The following is a 22617-nucleotide window of genomic DNA, read 5'->3' as shown; positions in this document are numbered from 1 at the left end:
AAACACTACATGTGGTCTAAGCTTCGTAAAGACCCACAAGTAAGGAAGAGCAAGTGCATTAGGAAGGAGTAGGGGGAAGCAAGTGGGAGCGTGCTGGCCTCTGGGGACGCACCATGTGTTGGGCTGGAGGAAGAAGAGGAGGAGGAGGAGGAAGAGGGCGATGGGGCGGAGCGAAGCAAGATGCCGGGGGGGTGGTTGAAGAATACCCGCTTTGATGAATAAAACATCTGCGTGAATGAAGGGGCGGTGTGAATGCATTAAGGCAGGCGCAGAGGAAGAAAAGGGAAAAAAAGAAAGGGTGAGATTTGGAGAGAGACGGAGAGAAAGAGAAAGAGAGAGCAGGAACGGAGGGAATTGTAGAAAGACGTAAGCAAGGAAGAAACATGAGGATGCAGGGAGGGAACACGAGAACATAACAGTGGATTAATGAAGTAATAAATCCAAACTGGGAGCAGAAAACTAATCTGAGGTCTTGATATGTTTCTTGAATTCTGGACAAGGTGTGAGAATCGCACAAGCTGGATTGTGCAGTGAAAACGTAGACCGGATACATGGAAATATTAACTCCAGGCATGAGCTGGAATGAGATTCTCATGCTGAACACATTGATGTAGCTGGTTAGTTTGAGGCTACCTGCAAAGGTAGCTAGCCTGCACTCAGCTGCTTCGCACTCTTAATTTATTAACCGTTGTTTAAATCAGGGTAACTGCTGGTAATTTAGCTTTGGTGAAACTGTTTATGTTTTTATATATGTATTTTTTTTGTATGTAGAAAAGCGTTTTGGTTCCAGTAAAGGATTTTGGAGTCAAAAGCACAAAATAGCTTTGATTATGGTTCTAAAAAACATTTTTATTATAGAAGAGCATTACTCACTGGTTCACCAATCACTCCAGCAGACTTTAAACCATAACATTAAAAAAATAAATAAATAAACCATAACTTCTTAAAATCTTGCTATACTTTGGTGCTAAACATCTGTGTAAATTAATATAATGTTAAAAAAACAAAACAATTTCCTTGTATCATTATAAAAATATGCTTTGTGTACTCTGTGTCAGCTTAAAACAAAAATGTATTCATTTTACCACAAAAACAATATGACACATTGACAGGTTTAACAATGAGCTGTACTCCTTTAGCTTGCACATCACAACTGCTTGTGTTTTTCACAGCTTGAATATTTTTTTCCAAACAGCCACATTGATCTGCTTGAAAGCGAGGAAAGACGATAGTAGCTGTCTTTTTCAGCCAGCTGACCAGCAGTGTCCAATAACAGCTTGTGGACGGGAGAGTGCTGTATCACTCTTTGTTCCCATAGCAAACAGTCAAAAGAGTCGCATCAAATGATTTAAAACCATCAAAACGATCTGAGGCCTTTTCCATAAACCTGCTCACACCCGGTATAATGTAACGTTTATCTATATCTAAACACACACACACGCACGCACGCACACACAAACACGCACACGCACACACACACACACACACACACACATTAGTCTTCTCTCTTCTTCTTTGTGCTGCTGAACATTTTAAGCGACCCAATTACAGTCAGTGGAGCTGTCAAACTGCTTTATGTTTGTTAAAACCTGGGACTGCCAAAGCAGTTATTAGTGGCAGTGAAGTGGAGTAAAAAGTTTAATGATCCCACCTGACATGTTGCTGTAATTTTCCCCGTTTGCCTTCAGTAGGGCTTGTCTGCGTGTCGCGTCTCACTCTATATGCTCTTCTTTGTTCGGCTGCATGTTTCTATTAAATGCCACCTCGCCTGTGTGGCTGTGTGGGCGTGCTCGCTTCCATTATGGTATGCTCATTAAAAACCATCTGTGCATGCAGCTTATGTGTGCTTTTTTTTTTTGTTGCATGAATTTCTAAGTGCTTTCTTGCAATAGGACTCCCACTGTTTAGTAATCGCTTGACCTTTGTGTCCATCTGCATGAGGAACCGCACAGCATTTCCCTACTCTAACGTTGTGTGTGTCGCGCTGCTGATGATCAGTGGGAGCCTCGACGGAGTTCACGCCTTTACGAGACAAGAAATAAACCCATCTTTGATTCAGTCTGAGAAACTGTGTCTGCTGGTTTTCTAACTATAATTACAAGGTATACATTCCTCCGGATGCGGATTTTTGTTCTCTTTTTGATGTTGTGCATCTGCATGCACATATGTTTTATTTTTTGCCTTTTTGACTGTCTTCCTTTAGCCAATTTATTTTCTGTCTGTCAACTTGAGCTCAACTCTGTGTGCATAATAAACAGTGTATGTCTGCGCGTGTGTGTGTGTGTGTGTGTGTGTGTGTGGGGATGCGTTTGCAGTTGTCTGTGTTAAGGTCTCACCTCACGCATAATTCATGAGTATTAATGCGTATTTATTTATTTTAATATTAATGAGAGGGTCTCTACGGATGAGTGGTTGCTGCAAACAAAGGCAGGAATATGGAGTGGTGGTTCTCCCAGTCTATTTACTTATTTTTTATTTTCTCCAGTATCATTGCTTCCCTGTTGTGTGCACTCACAGGCGAGTGTAGAGTTAACCTGCGATGACCGACGGTACGAGGGAAGGCAAAACACGGCCTGACAGATGTGATCATTCTGAATCGTCGCCGGGTCGTTGTAAGCTGAGCTGAGATTGTGTCTGAGTGTCTCTCTGTATGGGTGAGAGCGTTCGCATCCCCCCTGGGGGTGGAGGTTGACGCAGCCGCGGTGTGAAAGAGAGAGTGCTTGTCAGCCAAATTCGGGAAGATACGGGCCCATGGCAAATTAAGTGAGGCGGAGAAACGGGGTGATTAAAAGCAGAGTGGACAAACTGCGAGAGAGTGATATGTGGAAGAAAACGTGGCTCGGATAAAACGGCGAGGGCCTTCGAGAAACAGAGACCACTTATTAATTGATGAGATCAGATGGGTGCTAACAAATGCAGCGGGTTTATTATATTGTTTTTACAAGGATTTGATGCTTTATACTGCCAAATATTCACACCCTGATAAAGTTTTTCACATTTCTCTGTCTCTCTGTTTCTCTCTGTCTGTCTCTCTCTCGACACTCTTTCAAAAAAAGGCGAGGTTTGTGAACGCACCGCTAACAGTTGGCCCGTCAATAGTCTGGATTTCTTGAAAAGTGAAATGGTTGTGAAGACATTTGCGAGAAGAAATCATGGTTCAAATCAACAGGAAATGATCAAGAGTCCAGAGAATACTTGCTGACTGCTGAGATCAGATCGGAGAGAAATGCCACAAAGCAGCTGAATGTACTTGTAAAAGCTCCAAAAGCTTTAGAAATAACAGCGTGCCATTCGATTTGTCCTGTGTCAGACAGACTCCGTATCAACATGCGAATCAGACATGACTTTGTGAGCTCTTCCAGCCTTCCTCTCGGTGTGTTTCTTTGACTCGCCCTGCAGAATCTTTATGCGTTTCCCTGAATGTGTGTTTTTCCGCTGCCTGTGGGATGGCGGTCTGGAAGTGGCCGTGTCTTGCGTGTGTCGTGTCAAATTTACATCTAATTGATCACGGGGAAAGGTGAGGACTTTTATTGACTCACAGCTGTGTGTGTGTGTGTGTGTGTGTGTGTGTGTGTGTGTGTGTGTGTGTGTGTGTGTGTGTGTGTGTGTGTGTCCCTGTAAAGATGTGAGGTCGCTGCCAGCGGCTTCTCTGGCATCTAAAAGCAGCAAAAACAAAGTGCCAGCAGAGACAGTTACATGATCAAACCCGACAGCCTGGAGGGCAGGGGCAATGATCCATGTATGTGTTGATGTGTGTGTGTGTGTATGAGGTAGAAAGAGAGGGAAATAAAGTGTTTATGTCCGTTTTGGATATAAAATATATCTGCATTGTGTTAATTATTGATGTGTTAGCAATTTGGTTTCGTTTTGTCTGGTATCTCACTGTCTGTGTGTATTTTGGGCCCGTCAGCAGGTTCTAAAGTGGGTCCTCAAGGAGCCATCTGTCTTTAGGCTACTTTCAAACCCGTCTGCTCTGCCGATGCGAGGGGGCAGTGTGTGTGGGTGTTCTTTGTGTGCAGCTGCTAAATGTCAGACAGTGTGTGTGTCCAAATGCGCTCAAGGAAAGGTGAAAAGAGAAAGTCAATGTGCTTCCCTATGTATCTATTTCTGCAGTGCTTCTGTTTGTCTGCATGTGTGTGTGTGGGACCAAGAGGGGTTCAAACTTACTAAAGCACCCCAGACTAGCACTTTCTTGACTCGCAGCCAAATTTGTGTTTATTCCCGTCTGCAGATTTGTTCATGCTGTTTTTGTTTTGCCACCCAGTTCCAAAGAAACAGAACTGAGTCAACAGGAAAATGTTTCTTTCTCTTTTTATCCTGCAGAGACGCAGCTTCAGTTTCAAACAGCCTCAGAATATCTAATGGCTTTAAGGAGGAAACTTTCAAATGTAATTTTGACTTCTTTTACAAGGAATGGAAAATATTAGCCTGATGCAACCGCGGCTAGAAATTAGCATAGCTTCATCCATTCTCTAATCAAGGAGGAATGGAAATTTTTTAGCAGTCTGATAAACCACTGCCATGCATGTTAAATAATTATAAAAACTCCCATGTTGGAAAACCTCCTTTAACTCATCAGAAGGTTTTCAAGAACCACGCAGTATTTGATGATCCACAGAGCAGCAGAGAGACTGATTAGCTGATTGCATATCTGAATTTCTATGATCAAAAGACATGATCAATTTCCCGGGTCTTTAGAAGCTTATGAACCGCATAATATTCAACATCCACGCCCATGTGGCCAGAGTAACGTGTTCAATAACAGGATCTCATGGCATAGTCATTTGAGAGGAAGGTGTAATTTGGGGATCATCCTTGCTTTTTGCAGATGATGTCGATCTCTTGGCGCCGTCGAGCCGCGACCTTCGCCTCGCAGTGGAGCGGCGCACAGAGTGAGAGTCAGCTTTGTTAGGTCTGAGCCAATGGTCCTCAACCTGCTCTTGTTGGGTTGGGGGGTCGGTCTCTACGTCAGGCGGAGGGCTTCATGTGTCTTTGTGTGTTTTTTCAAGTGGGTGGTTTTGGAGAAGGATGGACAGGTTGGTGCAACGTTTGCAGTATTGCAGGCACTGAGAAGGTCTTTCTTGTTGAAAACATCAAACTCCAGATTTTCTGGTCTGTCTTCACTCTGACTGACCTTTTATCTTTTCTGAGTCACGACCGAAGAAAAGGGATCATGAATACAGCAGAAGAGGTATGTCGAGATGCTCCATCATCTGTGCAGAGCTGCTGTTCCACATTGAAAGAAGCGAGTTGAGATAGTTTGGGCAAAATCTGGTCAGGATGAATTGATGATGCTAGTCATGTTTCCCCATAAGACATTGTGACTGGATACATCTTTCACCAAATTTTTCTGTCACCCTTCTGTTCGATAACAGGAACACATATTAACCAAGTGGGCTCTTCTTTTCTCCAATTAGTGCTTCCTCCACATGGCAAAACCAGCAGGTGAACTCTTGTAAATAGCTTTACCTTCATTTCCCCCCAATTAGTACAATAAATGTTAACTGTTTGGTGTGGAGAAACGACCAACCTGGTTTATCACTGCTTGAATTAAGAACTTTTTAAAAAGCCTGTCTTTCCTCTCCTTACCATAAACCCTCAGTGCCTTTCCTTAAGGATTTCTACATGACTGGTCAGAACTGGTTTTTGAAGAGACAAGCCCTGACTTTACTTTACTGTGGTTTTTGTTCATGTCTTTCAAAATGAAACATATTAAAGTTTCTTTGCACAAAATTAAAAAAGAAATGGTTGAAATAAATCATTAGGAGCCCATAATAAATCCATTAACTATTCCCCGGAAGAGTGTGACTAAACTTCTGAAAGGTAGTATATAATAATCCAGCTACACGTTTTTCAGGATTAGAATACATCTAATCTGCTATTCTGACCCTTTCTGATGCATTTTCCCCGAGCACTCACTTAGTGCCTCATCAGCCTCATTTTAAAGAGTATTTAATCTGAGTCACAAGTTTTAACCAGAATGTTTGCCCGTCTGAACGATGCTCGCCTAAAGCATCTGCTTTTTTCACTGGCTTGTTTTTTTTTTATTTATTTTTTTTATCCCACTTTAAAGAAATACTTCCTGAAAAGGATCTCTGTATTTCAGGGTGTTTGTTCCTTCTTTTTTGAAACATCTGATAACTCCAAGAACTGTTTTACAGCAAATCTGCACTTTCTAGAGGTTTAATTTCAGCCGTTTCATTCGTTAACATGTAAACTGATGGTTTACTTTCCTTTCTTCAGGTGACCGATGTGAGTTGGACCGGAGGCAGGGTCGGTGCGTGCCCGGCGTGTGTCGTAACGGAGGGACGTGTCGGGAGCTTTCCGGCGGAGGTTTCCGCTGCGAGTGTCCGCCGGGAGGCTACGAGCGGCCGTACTGCACCATCACCGCCAGGTCCTTCCCACCCAAATCCTTCGCCATGTTCCGGGGCCTCAGGCAGAGATTTCACCTCTCCATTTCACTGAGGTCAGTAGAGTTTAAAGCGCACAATTAGAAAGTCTTTCTTTGTTGCTTGTCTCCTGTCTGCTCCCGTACCTCATCATCCAGCCTCCGTCAGACTGAGATGCAGAAGTATTCGTCTTTGATTCTGGCTTCCCTCACAGAGCATCTTCTCTTTAATGTATTTATTTCATCGGTATGTGAGATCAATCTTGTTACTCATCTTTGCCGACTTCCTCCATTGAGGAGGGACGTTTCTCCACACACTTCTCTTTCATCTGCCAATTTGCTGGTTTCAGTAGCGTCTCCTTGGCCTCCTGTCCTTAAAATTTGTGTTCTTATCTTACATCTCATTCCCGTTTTTGTCTCCTGTCCTTTAGGCTTAAACATGGGTGACCTCATTCTTTTCATGTCAAATCAGGGAAATAAAAAGCTTCGTTACCAGAGCTGATAAGTTGTGTTTTTTTTTTTGTTTTTTTTTTCATGACGTTAGACATAAACATCCAACTTATTTAATTACCAAAGGCTAATAAAAGGATTTGTTTTTGCTTCTGTGAAGTAAATGCATGCGTATATAAAGGCTTATGAGCTTGCCAGAACATTGTTTACTAATAAGCTACCAATTAACTATAGTTTCCAGTCTTGCTCTGTCTGCTTTTGATTAACTCTAATAATATGCTACGACCCCCACGCTCATTTGTCTGCAGCCTCTTAACATGCCGATTGGTTCTCCAAGGGAGATCTCAAGGAGTGGCCATGCAGGATTATGGGATGGTTGCCATGGGTGAAGTCATCTAACGATAGTTGCTAAGGTGATGTTGCCCGTGGGGTTGTTGCTGGCCTGATACGGCCACCATTAGTGGCTTCTGGGAGACGTCAGTCGTTGGTGCCTTAAAGCGCTGCGTCTGATTTGTTCTATTGATTTGTGGCGTCCATTTGTGTTGCGGTGATAAGTGGAGGAATGAAGTTAAGGGTTTACAGGGGGTCTTTCTTAAGGAGAGACTTAATTTATGAGCTTTTAACAAATCTGTTAACGTTACTCCTTTATAGAAGATGGACCGATTGATGCTGGCCGCTCCTAGCTCTGCTGCAATAAGCGATAAATCAATTCATCACATGATAAATTTAAAACAGGCGCAATAATTTCCGCTTGCACGATTTATCGTTTTTCTCTTTTCTCTCTCTCTACCAAAAACTGGATGACAAAAGTCTTCAGTTGTGAAATAGTTTTTGTCCTGCTCGCCTATACACAGGTGCCCTGAAACATCCAATTAAGAGCTTAGAAACGAACGGCACAGTCATAGTTTCTAAGTTTCTTCGACTTTCTGTGTTTTGTCACATAGGTTAGATCTTTGTCTACAACTACAAAGGTTCTTGTATTTGTAACCCACTGTGTTAAAGTATTGATAATTATTACGCTGCTGAATTGAGATATGAAAACACAACGTTTTACCCTGAGGTAGAAACATATTCACAGCCCAGTTGGGGAAAAATGTGAGTCTACAAGCTGTTTTTGTTTTGTTTTGTTTTTTTCCAGACATTTTTTCATTTCTTCAGCTCTGCTTGAAGTCACAGCCGACTGACGAGTTGAACCAGTTTTAGGAAAAGGAATTATAACGACGACATAATATTTATTCATGCAGTTTTATCGCTAGTGGGAATAAGTCACTTGGTTTTGATGAGGAGTTCAAATAATGAATTTCCCCCAACAGTAATTACGCTATCTAGAAGATGTAAAGCAAGCTCCTTTGCATATGTTTGCTCCCTCTAGTTGTGTGCATCTCTGATACATTAACTCTGCAGACAAAGGTCAGGATGTTCCCTTTTTTTATCCTGCTGTTTCTGGAGGCATGTAGAGATTTGATCTGCATGCATTAAAAGATGGCACAATGACACGTCGGATGCACAAGGATGAGACTGGAGTTCATGTAGACGAGAAACTGTCCCCAGATAAGGTTTTATGACGGATTATCTTACGTTCCATAGAAAGCTTTCCTTCTCTGTAGATTTCTACACATTGCAGCTTTTCTGTACTGTAAGAAAACATTAACAAGGATTTGTAATTGTATAAAATTTAACCTTCTAGACTTTATGGTTTGTTCAGCCGTATCACACATTAATTATCTCTTAGCTTGAACACAACCGAAGCTGACCTTTAACATTGGTGGAGTTAAAAATGTATTCTCATGGGACGATTGGGTTGTATCCATTTAACCTTCCTGATGGTTCGTAAAACTATGATAATGCCTGTTAGCTAATACTTATTGGATGAATCGTATGTGTGTGTGTGTGTGTGTGTGTGTGTGTGTCTTGTCTAGTTTTGCCACTCTGGAGAAGAGCGGCCTTCTCTTCTACAACGGACGTTTCAATGAGAAACATGATTTCATTGCGCTGGAGATCCAAGAAGGACAAGTGGTCTTCAAATATTCCACAGGTACGTCATCAGCAGAGGAGTGAGGCTCTGCTCAACACTGTCTGTGTTCCCAGAAGGAAGCTTTACGAGAGTGTAAATATAGCGCATACGTCTACTGTATTTTTCTCATAAAGCTGTAATTTTTGTTCATGCCTCATGAACATGCTCAGGCTGTTGGAAAGGAATTTCCCTGCAGGGACGATAATATCTAATTATCTGTCTCCTTGTGCCTCCAGGGAGGAAACGCTTTGACTCAAAACAAAGAGAGTAATGTTGTTGAGCAAAAATTCGTTTATTTTGCACATGGAGTCGCATAGATCGCTGTATTTATTTTAATCGGGACATAGAGCAGGCCGCATTCCTGCGTCGCTCTCGAAAGTAAAGCGTTTCTGTGACGAACAGGCACAACCACGATGCCGCCTGCTCGGGTTTAACACGTCTTTCTCCGTCCGCCTCCAGGTGAGTCGTCCACTCAGGTGAGCCCCTTCCTGCTCGGCGGCGTGAGCGACGGAAACTGGCACACGGTTCACATCCATTACTACAACAAGGTGGGTTTGCCGCGTCGCCGCCACTCCCTGCAAACCTCCACAGTTTTCATCCCTCGACTTTGATCTCCGATTCCTGTCGGATGGCATCATAACGCCTCAGTTCGCGTTTCGCTTGTTGTTCGTGCTTCTGATATGTTGGCAGAAAAGTTTTTGGTGCTGACGGAGCACTTTGGTTTGAGACGATTTGTTTCTGCGAGCGCTTATTTTTTTTATGTGGGCGTTTGCTTGTCCCCATTATTCTCCTGCATATTTGCTGCTCATCTCTTTTAATTTTCTACATTTTTTTATTTTTTATTTGTTTGTTTCATTGTCTTCAGCCGGCTACACGCTATGTGAGTATGAATGTGTGTCATGATGCACAAAAACATCCCTCTTCCTTTCAACCTGCCATTCTTTCCCTTTTTAAAACTAAAAACCTGATGAAAAGATTAGAAATATCTTCTGCCTGCTCTTCCTTGTTTTTGCTAAATATATGCTTTCACTTCTTGTCACACTAACTATGATTCCCCCCACCTTTTTTTTTTTTGATTAACATTTATTACGGTAGCACAGTGTTTCTCAGTCGTGGTTCTTAGATTTAACAAGCAAAAGCTGTTCTCTGTCCTGCATGTCATCCTAACTCAACTAGTTTCATTCTCTTCCAGCTCTTTGGATTGCGTCTTAATCCTGCGTATGTAAATGTATGTGTTCAGCCCAGACGCAGTTTGATCGGAGAAGCCCAGGGTCCGTCTGACGAGAAGGTGGCCGTGGTGAGCATCGACGACTGCGACACGGCTCTCTCACTTCGCTTCGGCACGCAGCTTGGAAACTATAGCTGTGCCGCACAGGGCAAACAGACCAGCAGCAAGAAGTGAGTTTTTTTAGTATTTGGATTCTCGGTTTCCATTCAGTTTCTCTCTCCTTATTCTTCCTTCTCCCGGCTCTGATTCTCTCCCAGCTGTCCTGCATATGTCTGGTTTTAATGCTACAATCACATCTCCACTGTTTTGGTAAATTGTTCAAGTCCCAGTGGAAACATGCAAAAAGCTCCTCAGCGCCTGTTGGAAGGGTTTGATTTCTGTAGACCAAGTGTAGATATTTCTGTAAATTATTGAGAAGGGTACATGTAATTTTAGATTTTTATGAAATATCAACACAAAAGAAAAATAACTTTTCAAATTGTTTTATAATATTTTGTATGATGTTTGTCTCATTTCATTTCACAAACATTTTATTTGAATGAAATAATCTTAGTTATTAATCTGTTAGGAGTAAATTCACTATATTCAGAAGTTGCTTTTAAAAAATGAATTTCTGCTCTTTGGCTATGTTTAGTTTCATGCTGTTCTTGATCCATTCACTGTTTTTTTTTTGTTTTTGTTTTTTAATGGAACCACAGGCAGATGTAAAATGTGACCAATAGTGAGGATTTCCGCCAGAAAACAAAAACCAAAGTTTTTACTTGTGAAAACATTCAGGAGTCAACTGATGCAGATTAAATTGATCTGAACTGGAATCACAATCAACTCAACAGTTTTTGGACTAAGAAATAAAAACTAAGAGTCTGGACTAAATGAAAACTGGTCACAGTTTGAAACCTTTATATATATATCTATTTTTAAAACGACGTGCTCTCCTCTGTACTACCTTGATTTAAACCTCAGCTGTGTAGGAACAGATTTTATTTCTGGTGCACTTACTGAAAACCTCTTAATTGCCGCCAACCCTGCGCTGTCAGTGGTGTTTGCACAAGAGGTGGCGGTGGCGTCGCACAGATAGCTTTCATTAAATATAATCTGGGACTGATCAGCGGCTCAGTGTTTATACAGAGGTAATTTCCACAAAGTAAAAATCCAATAAAGTTGACTGGTGTCAGCCCAGCTGGCAGTGGGCCACTAGATTAGTTTTAAAACGACTCAGAATGTATGTTGGTATTTGTTTAGGCAAATTTTAGGCATTTATTGATTTACTGTTTTACGGTGTGCTGGAAAACAATATTTCCTAGCAACTTAATAAAAACCTCAATCGTGAATTTCACAACACTGGAAAAGCTTCTCATCACTGGTGCGAATTACTGCAATTGCTTGGTATTATTTTGTTTCACCTAAAAACCTACTAAAGTTTCTAATTCAGGTTAGCGAGCACATTACCCTCTTTCTTAGCAAACAAAAACCGGAGAAGTAAAATAATCCAGCTCAGATTTACTCTGTCTAATCTGTTAAAATCCTGCTCTGAAGCCAGTCAGAAAGGATTCCCAGGTCTAATCCTTGCAAAGAGGCGACTGAGGGAATTTTGGGGGAAACTGAAGCAGTAAAAGCGATACTGAAGCAAAGGGATTTCCTTATTAATTGTCTGTCTGAATATTTCTTTTCATACCTATATATCAATGCTCTACATCGTTAGTTCTGCGAACTCACAAAACCCCTTGGAAAAGTATTCACCAGTGTCTCCAAATGCAGTCTAAATCGGTAAATACTGTCAAACATTTCAGTAAACATTGTTGAACAAACAGCTTCGTGAAGACTGTAGAGGAGTTTTTAAATTGATAAAAAAACAACAACAATACACCAAGCTTTTAGCATCTCACAGAACAAATAGAAAAGTGTGGCACCAGTGCAAACTACCAACACACTGCTGTTCTTTTAAAATGAGAGACTGCAAAACAAGAAGCAGCCAAGAGGTCCACAATGACTCTGGAGGAGCCGCAGAGATCCACAGCTCAGGTGTGAGAATATTTGAACGCAACATATAAACTTCCATCTTTAGTAAAAAAAACAAACACTACACACTCCATCCAGAACGTCCACAGAGTGAAAACGTTCAAGGGGAATAAATACATTTTTAAGGAACTGCAGTCTGTTTTATGAATATATGTAATAAGATGCACCAACAGGTGCATAAAACCCAGACAGTTTATGCAGGATCAGTGGCTCAGAAGGCATCGTGCCACAGTGTGAATCTCTGTCCTCTGATCAAGCTCTCTGTGTCCTGTCGGCTCTGGCTGAACGCAGGAGGAAGAGGAGACCGATCAAAGACGAAGGCCAGAGACTCACTTCACTTCAACGCGTTTTTTTTCTTTTCCATTTATCCATTACCAGCTCAGCCTCCTCTGATGCAGACTCCACATCCTTTGCTAATGACTCTTTCTGTTGATATTTGCTCCAGTTGTTACTTCAGCTCTCGTGTGTTTGAGTCTGTGGTATCGTTTGTCTTCTTGCTTTTATAAAACATTCTCTGCTGTCTGTTTCCTGGCGTTCAGCACTTCTGGTCGTAGTTCTGAAGAAGGATGAAAGCTCATTCTTCAGTAAAGAGAAACATGTTGAACAGACAGCATTTTCTCAGAGCTGCCATCAACATCTTCATCTTGTCTTTACGCTTTCCCTCTGTCATTATTTAATCTTTTCTCTCTCTCTCTCGCTGTCTCTCTCTCTCTCACTTTCTCTCTCTCTTGTCCCGTTCACAGAGATCCATTTTCTCTTATCTTGCTATGTTTTGATGTCCACTAACATCTACAGTACTTCATGTTTGACTTCTTCCTGTTTCCTGCAGCGCTCCAGAGATTTGCTGTAACTCATGTTTAATCTTTTGTATGTTCACCATCTGCTTTCTGTTCTGCCTCCACTTCTCTAACACGTCTCCTCCTTGGTGACCCGAACTTTTCTCCAAAAAGCATCCCAGCCTTTTACATTCATCTCTCCTGAACTCTAAATCTGGTTGCTTTTAATGTTCACCTTTGATGTCACATTTTAATCTGTTGAGTATGTAAATCCTTTTCTCACATATGCACCTTTCCACTTATCAGGTTCCTGGGTTTTTTTTTTTTGTTTCATTCGTCTCCCCCCTCTCTTTAATTCTGCTTCATTCCCTTTTGCTCATATTTTCTCTCCTTTTAATCCCCCTCTTGTTTCTTGTTTCTTAGGTCTCTGGATCTGACTGGCCCTTTATTTCTGGGTGGAGTCCCCAATGTGCCTGACAACTTTCCCTTTGGCAGCAGGGAGTTTATCGGTTGCATGAAAGACCTGCACATTGACAGCAAGGCGCTGGATCTGGCTGGATTTATTGCAAACAACGGGACACTTCCAGGTCAGCGCTGCTACTGCAACATATTGCCTTGATGCATGAATAAATGTTAAAAAATGTAATAGATTCTCAGCTGTTTTTAATAAACAAATGACAGATGTAGGTTATTGTAATAGTTTATTTATTACAATCTTCTTTTGAAGAAAACAGCACATAGAATAATCCTATCTAGTTTATTTGCCTTCAGATTTGCATTCTGTGACATCACCATGAATTGAAATATAGCATGACTAACAATCTTAAAGCCCAGAATTTAATTACATTTAAGGATAAGGCCTCATATCCCTTATTTTGTTTAGTCTTATGCATACAGTGACTCATAGTATTTATGCCATTCAGGATGCAAAGCATGAGAGCGACTTTGTCATTTGTGTCATTAAGAAAAGAAAACCGTTTTGTAAATATAGAATTATGCTTTGCTAAGTCTTTCTTTTTATTGTCTTTTTAAACCCTAGAGTCAAGAAATTACCATATATGTATAGGTGTAATTTTAAAACTTTAGCACAGCACACAAGCGGCTGCTCAGATACATAAATAATCAGTTCAGTATGACCAATATTTGGCACTATGTTTTGGTCTTTACCCTGGATAAAGACCAAAAGCCTTCTAATAAAATCCCCACCAAGAGTTTGAGCAGGAATGGCATAGAAATGTCCTAATTGTATCAAAAGACGAAAACAAATTCGGTAAACAAGGCCAATTATTTGACTCTTGAAAAACTGAGAAAGCTACATGCTTGCAAATTTTCTTTGCTAGCTAATTAGTTATTTTTTTTATATATAAAAGCTGTTCTTTTTCAAAAACGAACCACATTTAAAAACATCCATCCATCCATTTTCTTTACACCCTTGTCCCTTAGTGGGGTCAGGAGGGTCGCTGGTGCCTCCTATCTCCAGCTAATGTTCCGGGCAAGAGGCGGGGTACAACCTGGACAGGTCGCCAGTCTGTCGCAGGGCAACACAGAGACACACAACCATGCACACACACATAGGGGCAATTTGGAGAGGCCAATTAACCTAACAGTCATGTTTTTGGAATGTGGGAGGAAACCGGAGTACCCGGAGAAAACCCACGCATGCACAGGGAGAACATGCAAACTCCATGCAGAAAAACTGGGGCTGGGAATCGAACCCAGAACCTTCTTGCTGCAAGGCAACAGCTCTACCAACTGCGCCACTGTGCAGCCCACATTTAAAAACATTGAACAGAAATACTGCTGCATTGCAGTAACATTTAAACAGATTGAAAAAGTAAAATCCAAAGAAAAAGTTTAACAGAACATCTAAAAGGTTACAAAAGGTCAATCGTATTCAACTGTAGAAGGCTACAAAGAAAATGTTATTTTCCTTTATTTCAAACTCTTTATAGCAAACACTTATTAAACAAACACATCCATCAACACATTGATGTAATAATTTCAGCATAATTACAAAAAAGAACAGTAACCTCATTTTCTTAATCTTAACGTCGTCTGAAATTTAAAGATTAGTTATCAAGACTTCTTTAAACAACTAAAACAAAACATACTAATCCCTAATAATCTGCTCTGCTGCATGTGCTGCATTTCCCTGCAGGCAGTTTTTAAGGCAACCTTTTTTTTAATTTGTGTTGTTGCTTGCAGGTTGCAGTGCCAAACATCCGTTCTGCAAGTCCAACCCGTGTCAGAATGGGGGAACCTGCCGGGTGAGCTGGGAGACCTTCTCCTGTGATTGTCCTCTAGGTTATGGAGGGAAGGACTGCAGCTACAGTAAGAGCCTTCATCTGTTTATAACCTCTTACGTATGTATGGTGGCACCTACTGTGTTAATAATCATTAATCTACAGGAATGTTAGCCTTTCTGTGAAACAGTAAATCAAGTAATGGCTGTAATCACTTGGTCATGTTTAAGTTGAGGTGTGAATGCGGAGACTTTCCTTCCTCGGCTGCACGTTCGGCTCAGGAGTGCTAAGACATTCGTTCGTTGGTGTTTTCCTTTGTTCTTGCTCATTTTTTCCTGCAGAGCTATTATTTCACATTCACAGCTGAGGGCTTTCAGAAAATGTAAGGATTGAGAAGAACCATGTTCATCTGTAGAGTTAGGCCTGGTGATGTTTAATCATATGGATGTAATTAAGGCAAAAAAGGACAATCAAAAACTGCTGGGTATCTAGAAGTATCTTTGAAAACTACCTAAACTTTTCCTTTGAGATATGCACTCTGGACGTTTGGCTTTATTTATTGGGCTATAATTGCATAAAGATAAACACAGGCTGATTTCCCCTATGGTTGGACAATGTTTTGCTCAGGTGGATGCCAACTGGGTATTAATCAGTTGTTTTTACTGACACTTCTTGATTGTGAGTTAAAACATCCAACCCTAAAGGGAAATCATTTAGTAAAGCTGTCTTTTTTATCACTTAAAAATGAATAAAATCTTCATTTTTACCATCGCTATTATGTTTTATTACCCTACAGCACACCTGTTTAATAATTTACGACATGTTCATGCAGATCATTTGATGGTGTAAAATGTAGCGGTTTATATTCCCACTTTTCGCCTCAATCCCCTGCAGCCATGCCACACCCACATCGCTTCCTCGGGAACAGCGCCCTCTGGTGGGACCTGAAGAATGACGTGACCATCTCCACGCCCTGGTACCTGGGTTTGGTGTTCAGAACCAGAGCAAGAGACGGGACGCTGCTGCAGGCCCAGGCTGGTCAGTACACCAGTCTGCTGTTCCAGGTGGGTGCAGACGCACACGTGCGCATGGTTTGTTTCTATTGATGTTTCAAAGTTTACCAGAAACAGCATGACTAGTATGAGAACATGTTTGACGGTGTATCCAAACAATTATTATGTATAATCTGCCCAAAAAGACGAACCTCTGTTTAAGTCACTTTGAGCCATTTCCATAAGCCAAACACTCACATTGGCAATGAATATGTGTACTTGCTAAAGTAGTGCTGCATCAGAGCAGTATGGAGTGAAAGCTGGTTGATTCCCCACTGCACACCTACTCAGCTCTTTGCCTCTGTGACAACCTCCCTCAGTGGATCTTAAAGCCACAACACCATACCTTCTGCTTTTACACGGATCAGACCGAAACGACCAAAAAGCTTTACGGTTTAAGTTGTTTTTTCTTCGGTTCATGAAGAAAAAAGCTTCCCAGATAGCAAAATATGAGCGAACCAAGGTTGAAATAGGGTTAGGCAGAAATATGAAGTCCATGCTGAAGCCTGAAATTTAAATTATACAGAAAGTGGTCGATGTTGACTCACCGTTCAACCAATACTGATATTATATCGATGCTGATTCAACTATCATAAAAATTTTGCCCTACATGCACATTTTAGATTATTTTATATTGAATCAATTTTGATTTATTCTTCATCTAAATGGTAAACTCATGTATATTTGTGTAATTACTAGCATAATTGTTTGATTTTGTGCCACTTTTTAAATGGCATTCATATTGCTAGACAGACGTTAAAGCATCAACAAGTAAAAGAACAAAAATTAAAAGTTTACAACCTGGAATATTTCCCAAACATCCCAGATCAACAACCTATGGAAAGATTCTGGATCTTGGCAACCCTGGTCCAGACAGAATAAAAACATTGAATGAACCTTTTAGCAGAAGCTAGGAAGAAGACGGTATCTTTAGCGTTTTTAGCTAATAGTTAGCCAAGTGTGGTAAAAACTGTCACAAAGTTCTTTGTCTACTGAATACACAAAGTATTACACAACACTTTGTGTGATAAACACAGAGGCTTCATCTGTCTTTATGTAGCTAAGAGCTCTTAGCCAAGCCAACAGGAAGTCTTCACTGGATAACTCCCCCAGCAGAACAAGGCTACTCAAGAACTACTTCCTTTCCTTCAAAATAAGAGTCATGCATCGTCATGTGTACTGCCCAAAATACTTTAAGACTCACTTCACTTTGACAGGAAATATAATGGAACATAACATATAAAATAAATATACAATAATGGTGTATTTTAATATTGTAAGCGATTTGTTTACATCCCAATTAGACATCTTTATGTACTGAACATCGGTGTGAACATTTATGTATTGAGAACGTTTGTGATAATTTCTGTGGCTAGTTAGCAATGTTTTTTTTTGTCTTCTATATGATAATATATTCTCTCATGAATGCTGTAACATAAATAATATCCTAATTTCCTTGTTTGTCTCTTCAGCAGTTTGTCTTGAAGCTGTTTTAGACTAAATCCTGCCAGAGGGCACACGATGTAAAATACCGTTTGGAGGCGGTTGAGTGTGTTAGCTGCAGTTGCACTGAAAGTGATAACACTTCACTGTCAGAATCTTTCAATGGTGATCTATTTAGGTTTTAATTCTGAATGGTATACTGCTGTGAAATGTACTCTAATGACAGCTTTTTCCATCTTGTAAAGCAAAAAAAAAAAAAATCCTTACATTTTCTGAATCTTGGCAGGAGCATCATTAGATTTCATGCTCTTGTTTTCACACATGATCAGGCTCACAAGATCAGACGCCACATTCACACGGGATCCGTTTCTTTTGTTTTGTCCTCACCCGTTCTTGTGTTTGACTTTTCTGTTTTACCGTTCCCTCTTACGTCGCAGGTGATAAACGGTCAGCTGATGTTCTCAGTGACCCGCGGCGCCACCAGACCTGTGCGCTTGCGATTGGATCAGGTTCAAGTGGCAGATGGCCGGTGGCACGACCTCCAGCTGGAACTGCGAGACGTCCGCAGCGGCCGCGAGACGCGCTACGTCGCCACGCTGCGGCTCGACTTTGGACTCTATCAGGTAAATCATCAACATAGAAACCTCTAACTGAGTGGCGTCAAGATGGATAGCAACAATATTTTTGAGCATTTTTTATTTTAGATACTCTGAATTTCTGTCTGTAGCTTTTCAAAATAAATAAATATCCAGTGGTGTTTCAAAATCTGTGATTCAACCGTTATTAATTTTTCTCATTCCGCCCTGCTGGCGTATAAATCGTAGTTAAATAGAAATGTTTGCAGCATGCACAGATTTTCTACATCCCTGCACAGAATCAGAGTCCCCCAAGATGTGGGACACTAATCCCAGTTTCCCTAATCTCTGCCAGATTACTGTGTCAGATTATGGTGGATGATTTCTATTCAATGTGTGTGTCTGCATGGGTTTGTGTGCAGCGTGGGGCAGCCCCTAAGTACAGAGAGAAGAGATACGCTTCATCATTTTTGGCTTGTCTGAAGTCGAATAAACACTTGTTTCATGTTGCTGGGATTCAGAAATGATCCTTGGTTACGTAACGCCTTTCATCTTTGCTGTTGTTATTTCAGATGTTCCTCAAAGTGCATGAAAAAAAAAACACGCAGGTTAGATGTTGCAGAAAGCATTTGTAGATCTGAAACATTTCTGGAGAAAATTAAACGCTGAATATTTCTGAAAGGTTGTTGCATTCTTGCAGGGATTACAAGAGCGTCTTCCCTTGTAACAGTAATGAGTGGATCTCGTTGATTTCATGTTCATTCTTCCTGAGAGTTACTCACCTCGTCAGCTTTGCCTCCGGGTTGTCATCTGAGTACTGACCTCTCTTCAGTATCTTACTGAAATTTGGAAAAAGAGAGTCGGTCATGTTTTCAGAGGAAGATTATTGTCCCTTCATTGAATTGCTGTACATTGTTTTGCAGTTAGATCTTTAAACTTTTATATATTTGATTTAAATTTTGCATGATAGACTATTTTTAATAGTGTGCCTGGAATGCGTCGTGTGCATTTGGTTTTCTTCCTCTTTACTTCCTGTAACGTTGTTACAGGAAGTAACATTTCTTTTAAGTCATACTTGACATATATAGCATTTTTATAACAACTGAAAGTAACAATGATCATGCTATAAAGTGGCACTATGTACCTGGAAAACCCAAGTAGCAAATAAATGCACCTTTGTTTAATTTAATTTCCGTATAAATACAGACAGCTGCTGTGTTAAAGCTTCACATTGTTCAGTGAACCAGTCAAGAGGCAAATCTGGTAAATCTGGAGGAACTACAGAAATCCAAAGGTCAGATGCCAAACACTGTTAACAGGATGAATATTAGTCAAACGCTCCACTAATCTGGCCTTAATGGAAGAACGGCAACCAGTCAAGCCAGAGCTACAATAAGGTGTTTTAGATCAAAGACTGTTCACTCTTAATCCAGTCTGACATACATACTGTGTTGCAAAGCAGAATGGGGGGAAAAATGTCTCCTTATGTGCAGAGCTTGTCAAGATGAACCCCAATAGACTTAAAGCTGTAACTACTGTAGGTTTTATGAAGTGACAGTCGGGCTGAATATAAATTGAAGCTTTTGTGATTTTATCTGAAAAAATGTCAAAAAATGTGCAAACATTCCCCTGCTTTACAATTATGCACTACTTAAAAAAATGATTGTGGTTCTAGTGTGAAAAAAGTTAAATAGTCAAAGTGTTATGAACATTTTAATCTTTAAATTCTTACTTTGAGATTTATGCAGATTATTTGATTTTCTTTTAGACATTTTTAAATAAGTAATAAAGGCAGCCGCGGCGTTATCAAACTAACCCTTTCAGCTCTGTGTCTTTGCTTCCCCCCATTAGGGAACAGTGATTGTGGGAAATGACATTCATGGCCTGAAAGTGAAACACCTGCACGTCGGAGGAGTGCTGGGCTCTGGGGAGGTCCAGAACGGGATAAAAGGATGCATACAGGTGAAGATTAATGCGCTGAATTTTTAAAGTTTCGGCAGATGAGTAGATGGAAGCTTTCAACGTCAGAGGAAATCAGTCACTTCTCAGCTATTTCTTACCTCACTTCGACACCATCCTTGCTTCGCCTGCAGGGAGTTCGTCTGGGCGTGAGGCCGGATGCCCCCGCCCTCCCGCGCCCATCCAGGGTTGTCAAGGTGGAGACCGGCTGTAATGTCGGAAACCCCTGTGTCTCGTCTCCTTGTCCAGCTCACAGCCGCTGCACCGACGTCTGGGAGCGCCACACCTGCATCTGTGAACCAGGTCAGGACACACGCAGTTGGTTTTCTGCTTTAAGTGAGTCTGCTGATGACGATGTGATAATACTGAAACATTTTGTCTTGGGCTGGTGAAGGCTCAGTTAACTCTAACTAAACCATCTGCTTAATTTCATTTGTAAATATGAAGAATATTATTATTGCATTGCTTTGCCTTTTGATTTATGGTTTACTAAGTTTTGATTCAAGATTTTACTGGTCAACCGTAAGCATAAACTAACACTGATATTTTTAAAGAATAAGTTTTCTGCTTTGAATATTTTGTGACATCGATGTGCGAACACTTTGTAGAAAACGCAGCTCAAGGTCTTCGTAGTGAAGACTTGGATCCTTTACTTCTAGCACTCAATGTGTGTGAAAAGAACACATCAGCAATCATCATGTTTTATTTTATTTTATTTTACCCTATTTTGAACATTTAAAAAGACTTCTTGCTAAGAAATATTTAATATAATATAATAAAGTTTGGTTGAAACTTTATTATATTAAGACAAGACAGCATAGATGTTGTTCTTTATTTTGGCTTTTTTTTTTTTTTTTTACTTTGTTTTGTGTAAAGATGCAGAAGCTGGAAGTTGGGTTACCTACATTAATTTATTTTGATGAGATTCTCTTTTCGTCCTGAATCGACTATTCTGACATCTCCTGGTAACCACATTATTTTTATATATTTTTCATAGAAATCTTGCTGGTTTCATTTTGTTTAGAGATGTTGCAATTATGAGTTATGATAACAAATTTTGCTGGACGATTAATTGTCTAAAAAATTATTGTGATAAACGATAATATTGTTTCAAGATCTTTTGACACTGATTTAATGGAAATGACTAATAATGCATGTGATTTCCTGCCATAGGTAGATACACTTTATTTTCAAAAGAACACATAACACTGGAACTGATAAACTAAATAAACAAAACAACCAAAAACAAAAATAAAATGGATTCTCAGTCTCCATTAACAAAAAACGCACTTGAATAAAAGCTAAACAACATAAAGCCAAAGTGGAAATAAATACTGCATTCAACCAAAAGAGTGCAGATTATGAAGTCTGAATACTGTATTGGCCTTCAGTAATCACGAGATTTAAATAGAGAAGATGGGCACATCCGACTACCTAATGCAGTCGGATGTGCCCATCTTTTTGCCCCTATTTTCTCCTTATCACTATCTTTGATCGTTGGCTGATCTAAGATTCACGCTGGTGATTTCATAACTGATCGTCCTGCAGTGTGTGGTCGGTTGTGGTAGATCTACAACTCATATTCATTCTGGTTTCTTTTTTTTTTTTAAAGAAACCAGAATGACATCATATCATGTTTTTCCTGTGATAAACTTGCAGGATTTGCTGATTACTCCACGAAGGATTTTGCAGTTAGTTCTTAACAGGATATTTGGTTCCTCACTGAATAAAAACATTTAAATTAGTTTTCAGTGTGAGACTGTTTAATGGCTGGAAGTGCAGCTTTTTTAATGGTATCTTTGCCATAGTTGCTAATAGGTGTGAATGGGTGCTGCATGATGAAAGGCATGTCAAAGTGTCCTTTCTATTGAATTAAAAAAAATAGGTAGACTTTCTGAAATAGAAGGAGAAATTAAATTATTACATGCCCATCTCTCTGTAGGAGTCTGTCAGCACTCTGACTGGGTTAAACTGATGTTTAGGTAAACATAATGAGCTCTCACTTGAAGCCAGAAAAAGAGGTTGAGGCCAGGCTAACTTCCAAAATCCCCTTGGTTAGGTAAAATATAATGAGGTGGAATTACCACACTGGAGAAAAAGATGATTAAAAGGAGAAACAGAGGAGGGAGGGGAAACAGATGAGAGAAAATTGAAAATATATTTGTGGAGAGATGGAGAGAAACAATAGGAAGGATTAAAAATGCAGAGGAGGAACAAAGGCGCCCAAATATTTTAATGATTAATGAGTTGGAAAAAATAAAAGCACATGGCAGAAATGGTGCAAAAATGAAAGTTTTGAGGCAACGCAAGGGCACATAAAATCACATCAAATAGCCTGAAAACTCATGTGACACATTTGGGAATAGATGCATTAAAAGCTCACACAAAAGTGCAGAAAAATTAAGATGACAGCTGCACACCCAACAGGAAAAATAAAAAGGCAAATGCGAAAGCTGAAGAGAGAAGACGA

The 22617-nt window shown here is 40.3% G+C and overlaps 1 protein-coding gene across 1 annotated transcript in view; it reads left to right on the top strand.

Moving 5' to 3' along the window:
* The window catches only part of LOC106922581 (cadherin, EGF LAG seven-pass G-type receptor 3), a 36029-nt gene extending 14597 nt beyond the window's left edge, over positions 1-21432 (top strand). Inside the window, exons 3-12 of the mRNA XM_088007504.1 lie at positions 6244-6466; positions 8758-8873; positions 9312-9400; positions 10093-10250; positions 13299-13462; positions 15081-15206; positions 16013-16182; positions 18051-18236; positions 20040-20150; positions 20282-21432. Of these exons, the coding sequence (XP_087863630.1) occupies positions 6244-6466; positions 8758-8873; positions 9312-9400; positions 10093-10250; positions 13299-13462; positions 15081-15206; positions 16013-16182; positions 18051-18236; positions 20040-20150; positions 20282-20539 (1601 nt within the window). The 3' untranslated portion in view covers positions 20540-21432. The remainder of the gene's footprint in view (positions 1-6243; positions 6467-8757; positions 8874-9311; positions 9401-10092; positions 10251-13298; positions 13463-15080; positions 15207-16012; positions 16183-18050; positions 18237-20039; positions 20151-20281) is intronic.
* The last annotated feature ends 1185 nt before the right edge of the window (positions 21433-22617 follow it).

This window comes from Poecilia mexicana, unplaced genomic scaffold, assembly GCF_051168715.1.
Source record: "Poecilia mexicana isolate PSO_F unplaced genomic scaffold, ASM5116871v1 scaffold_7, whole genome shotgun sequence".
Lineage (NCBI taxonomy): Eukaryota > Metazoa > Chordata > Actinopteri > Cyprinodontiformes > Poeciliidae > Poecilia > Poecilia mexicana.
This window is presented reverse-complemented; position numbering and strand designations above follow the sequence as displayed.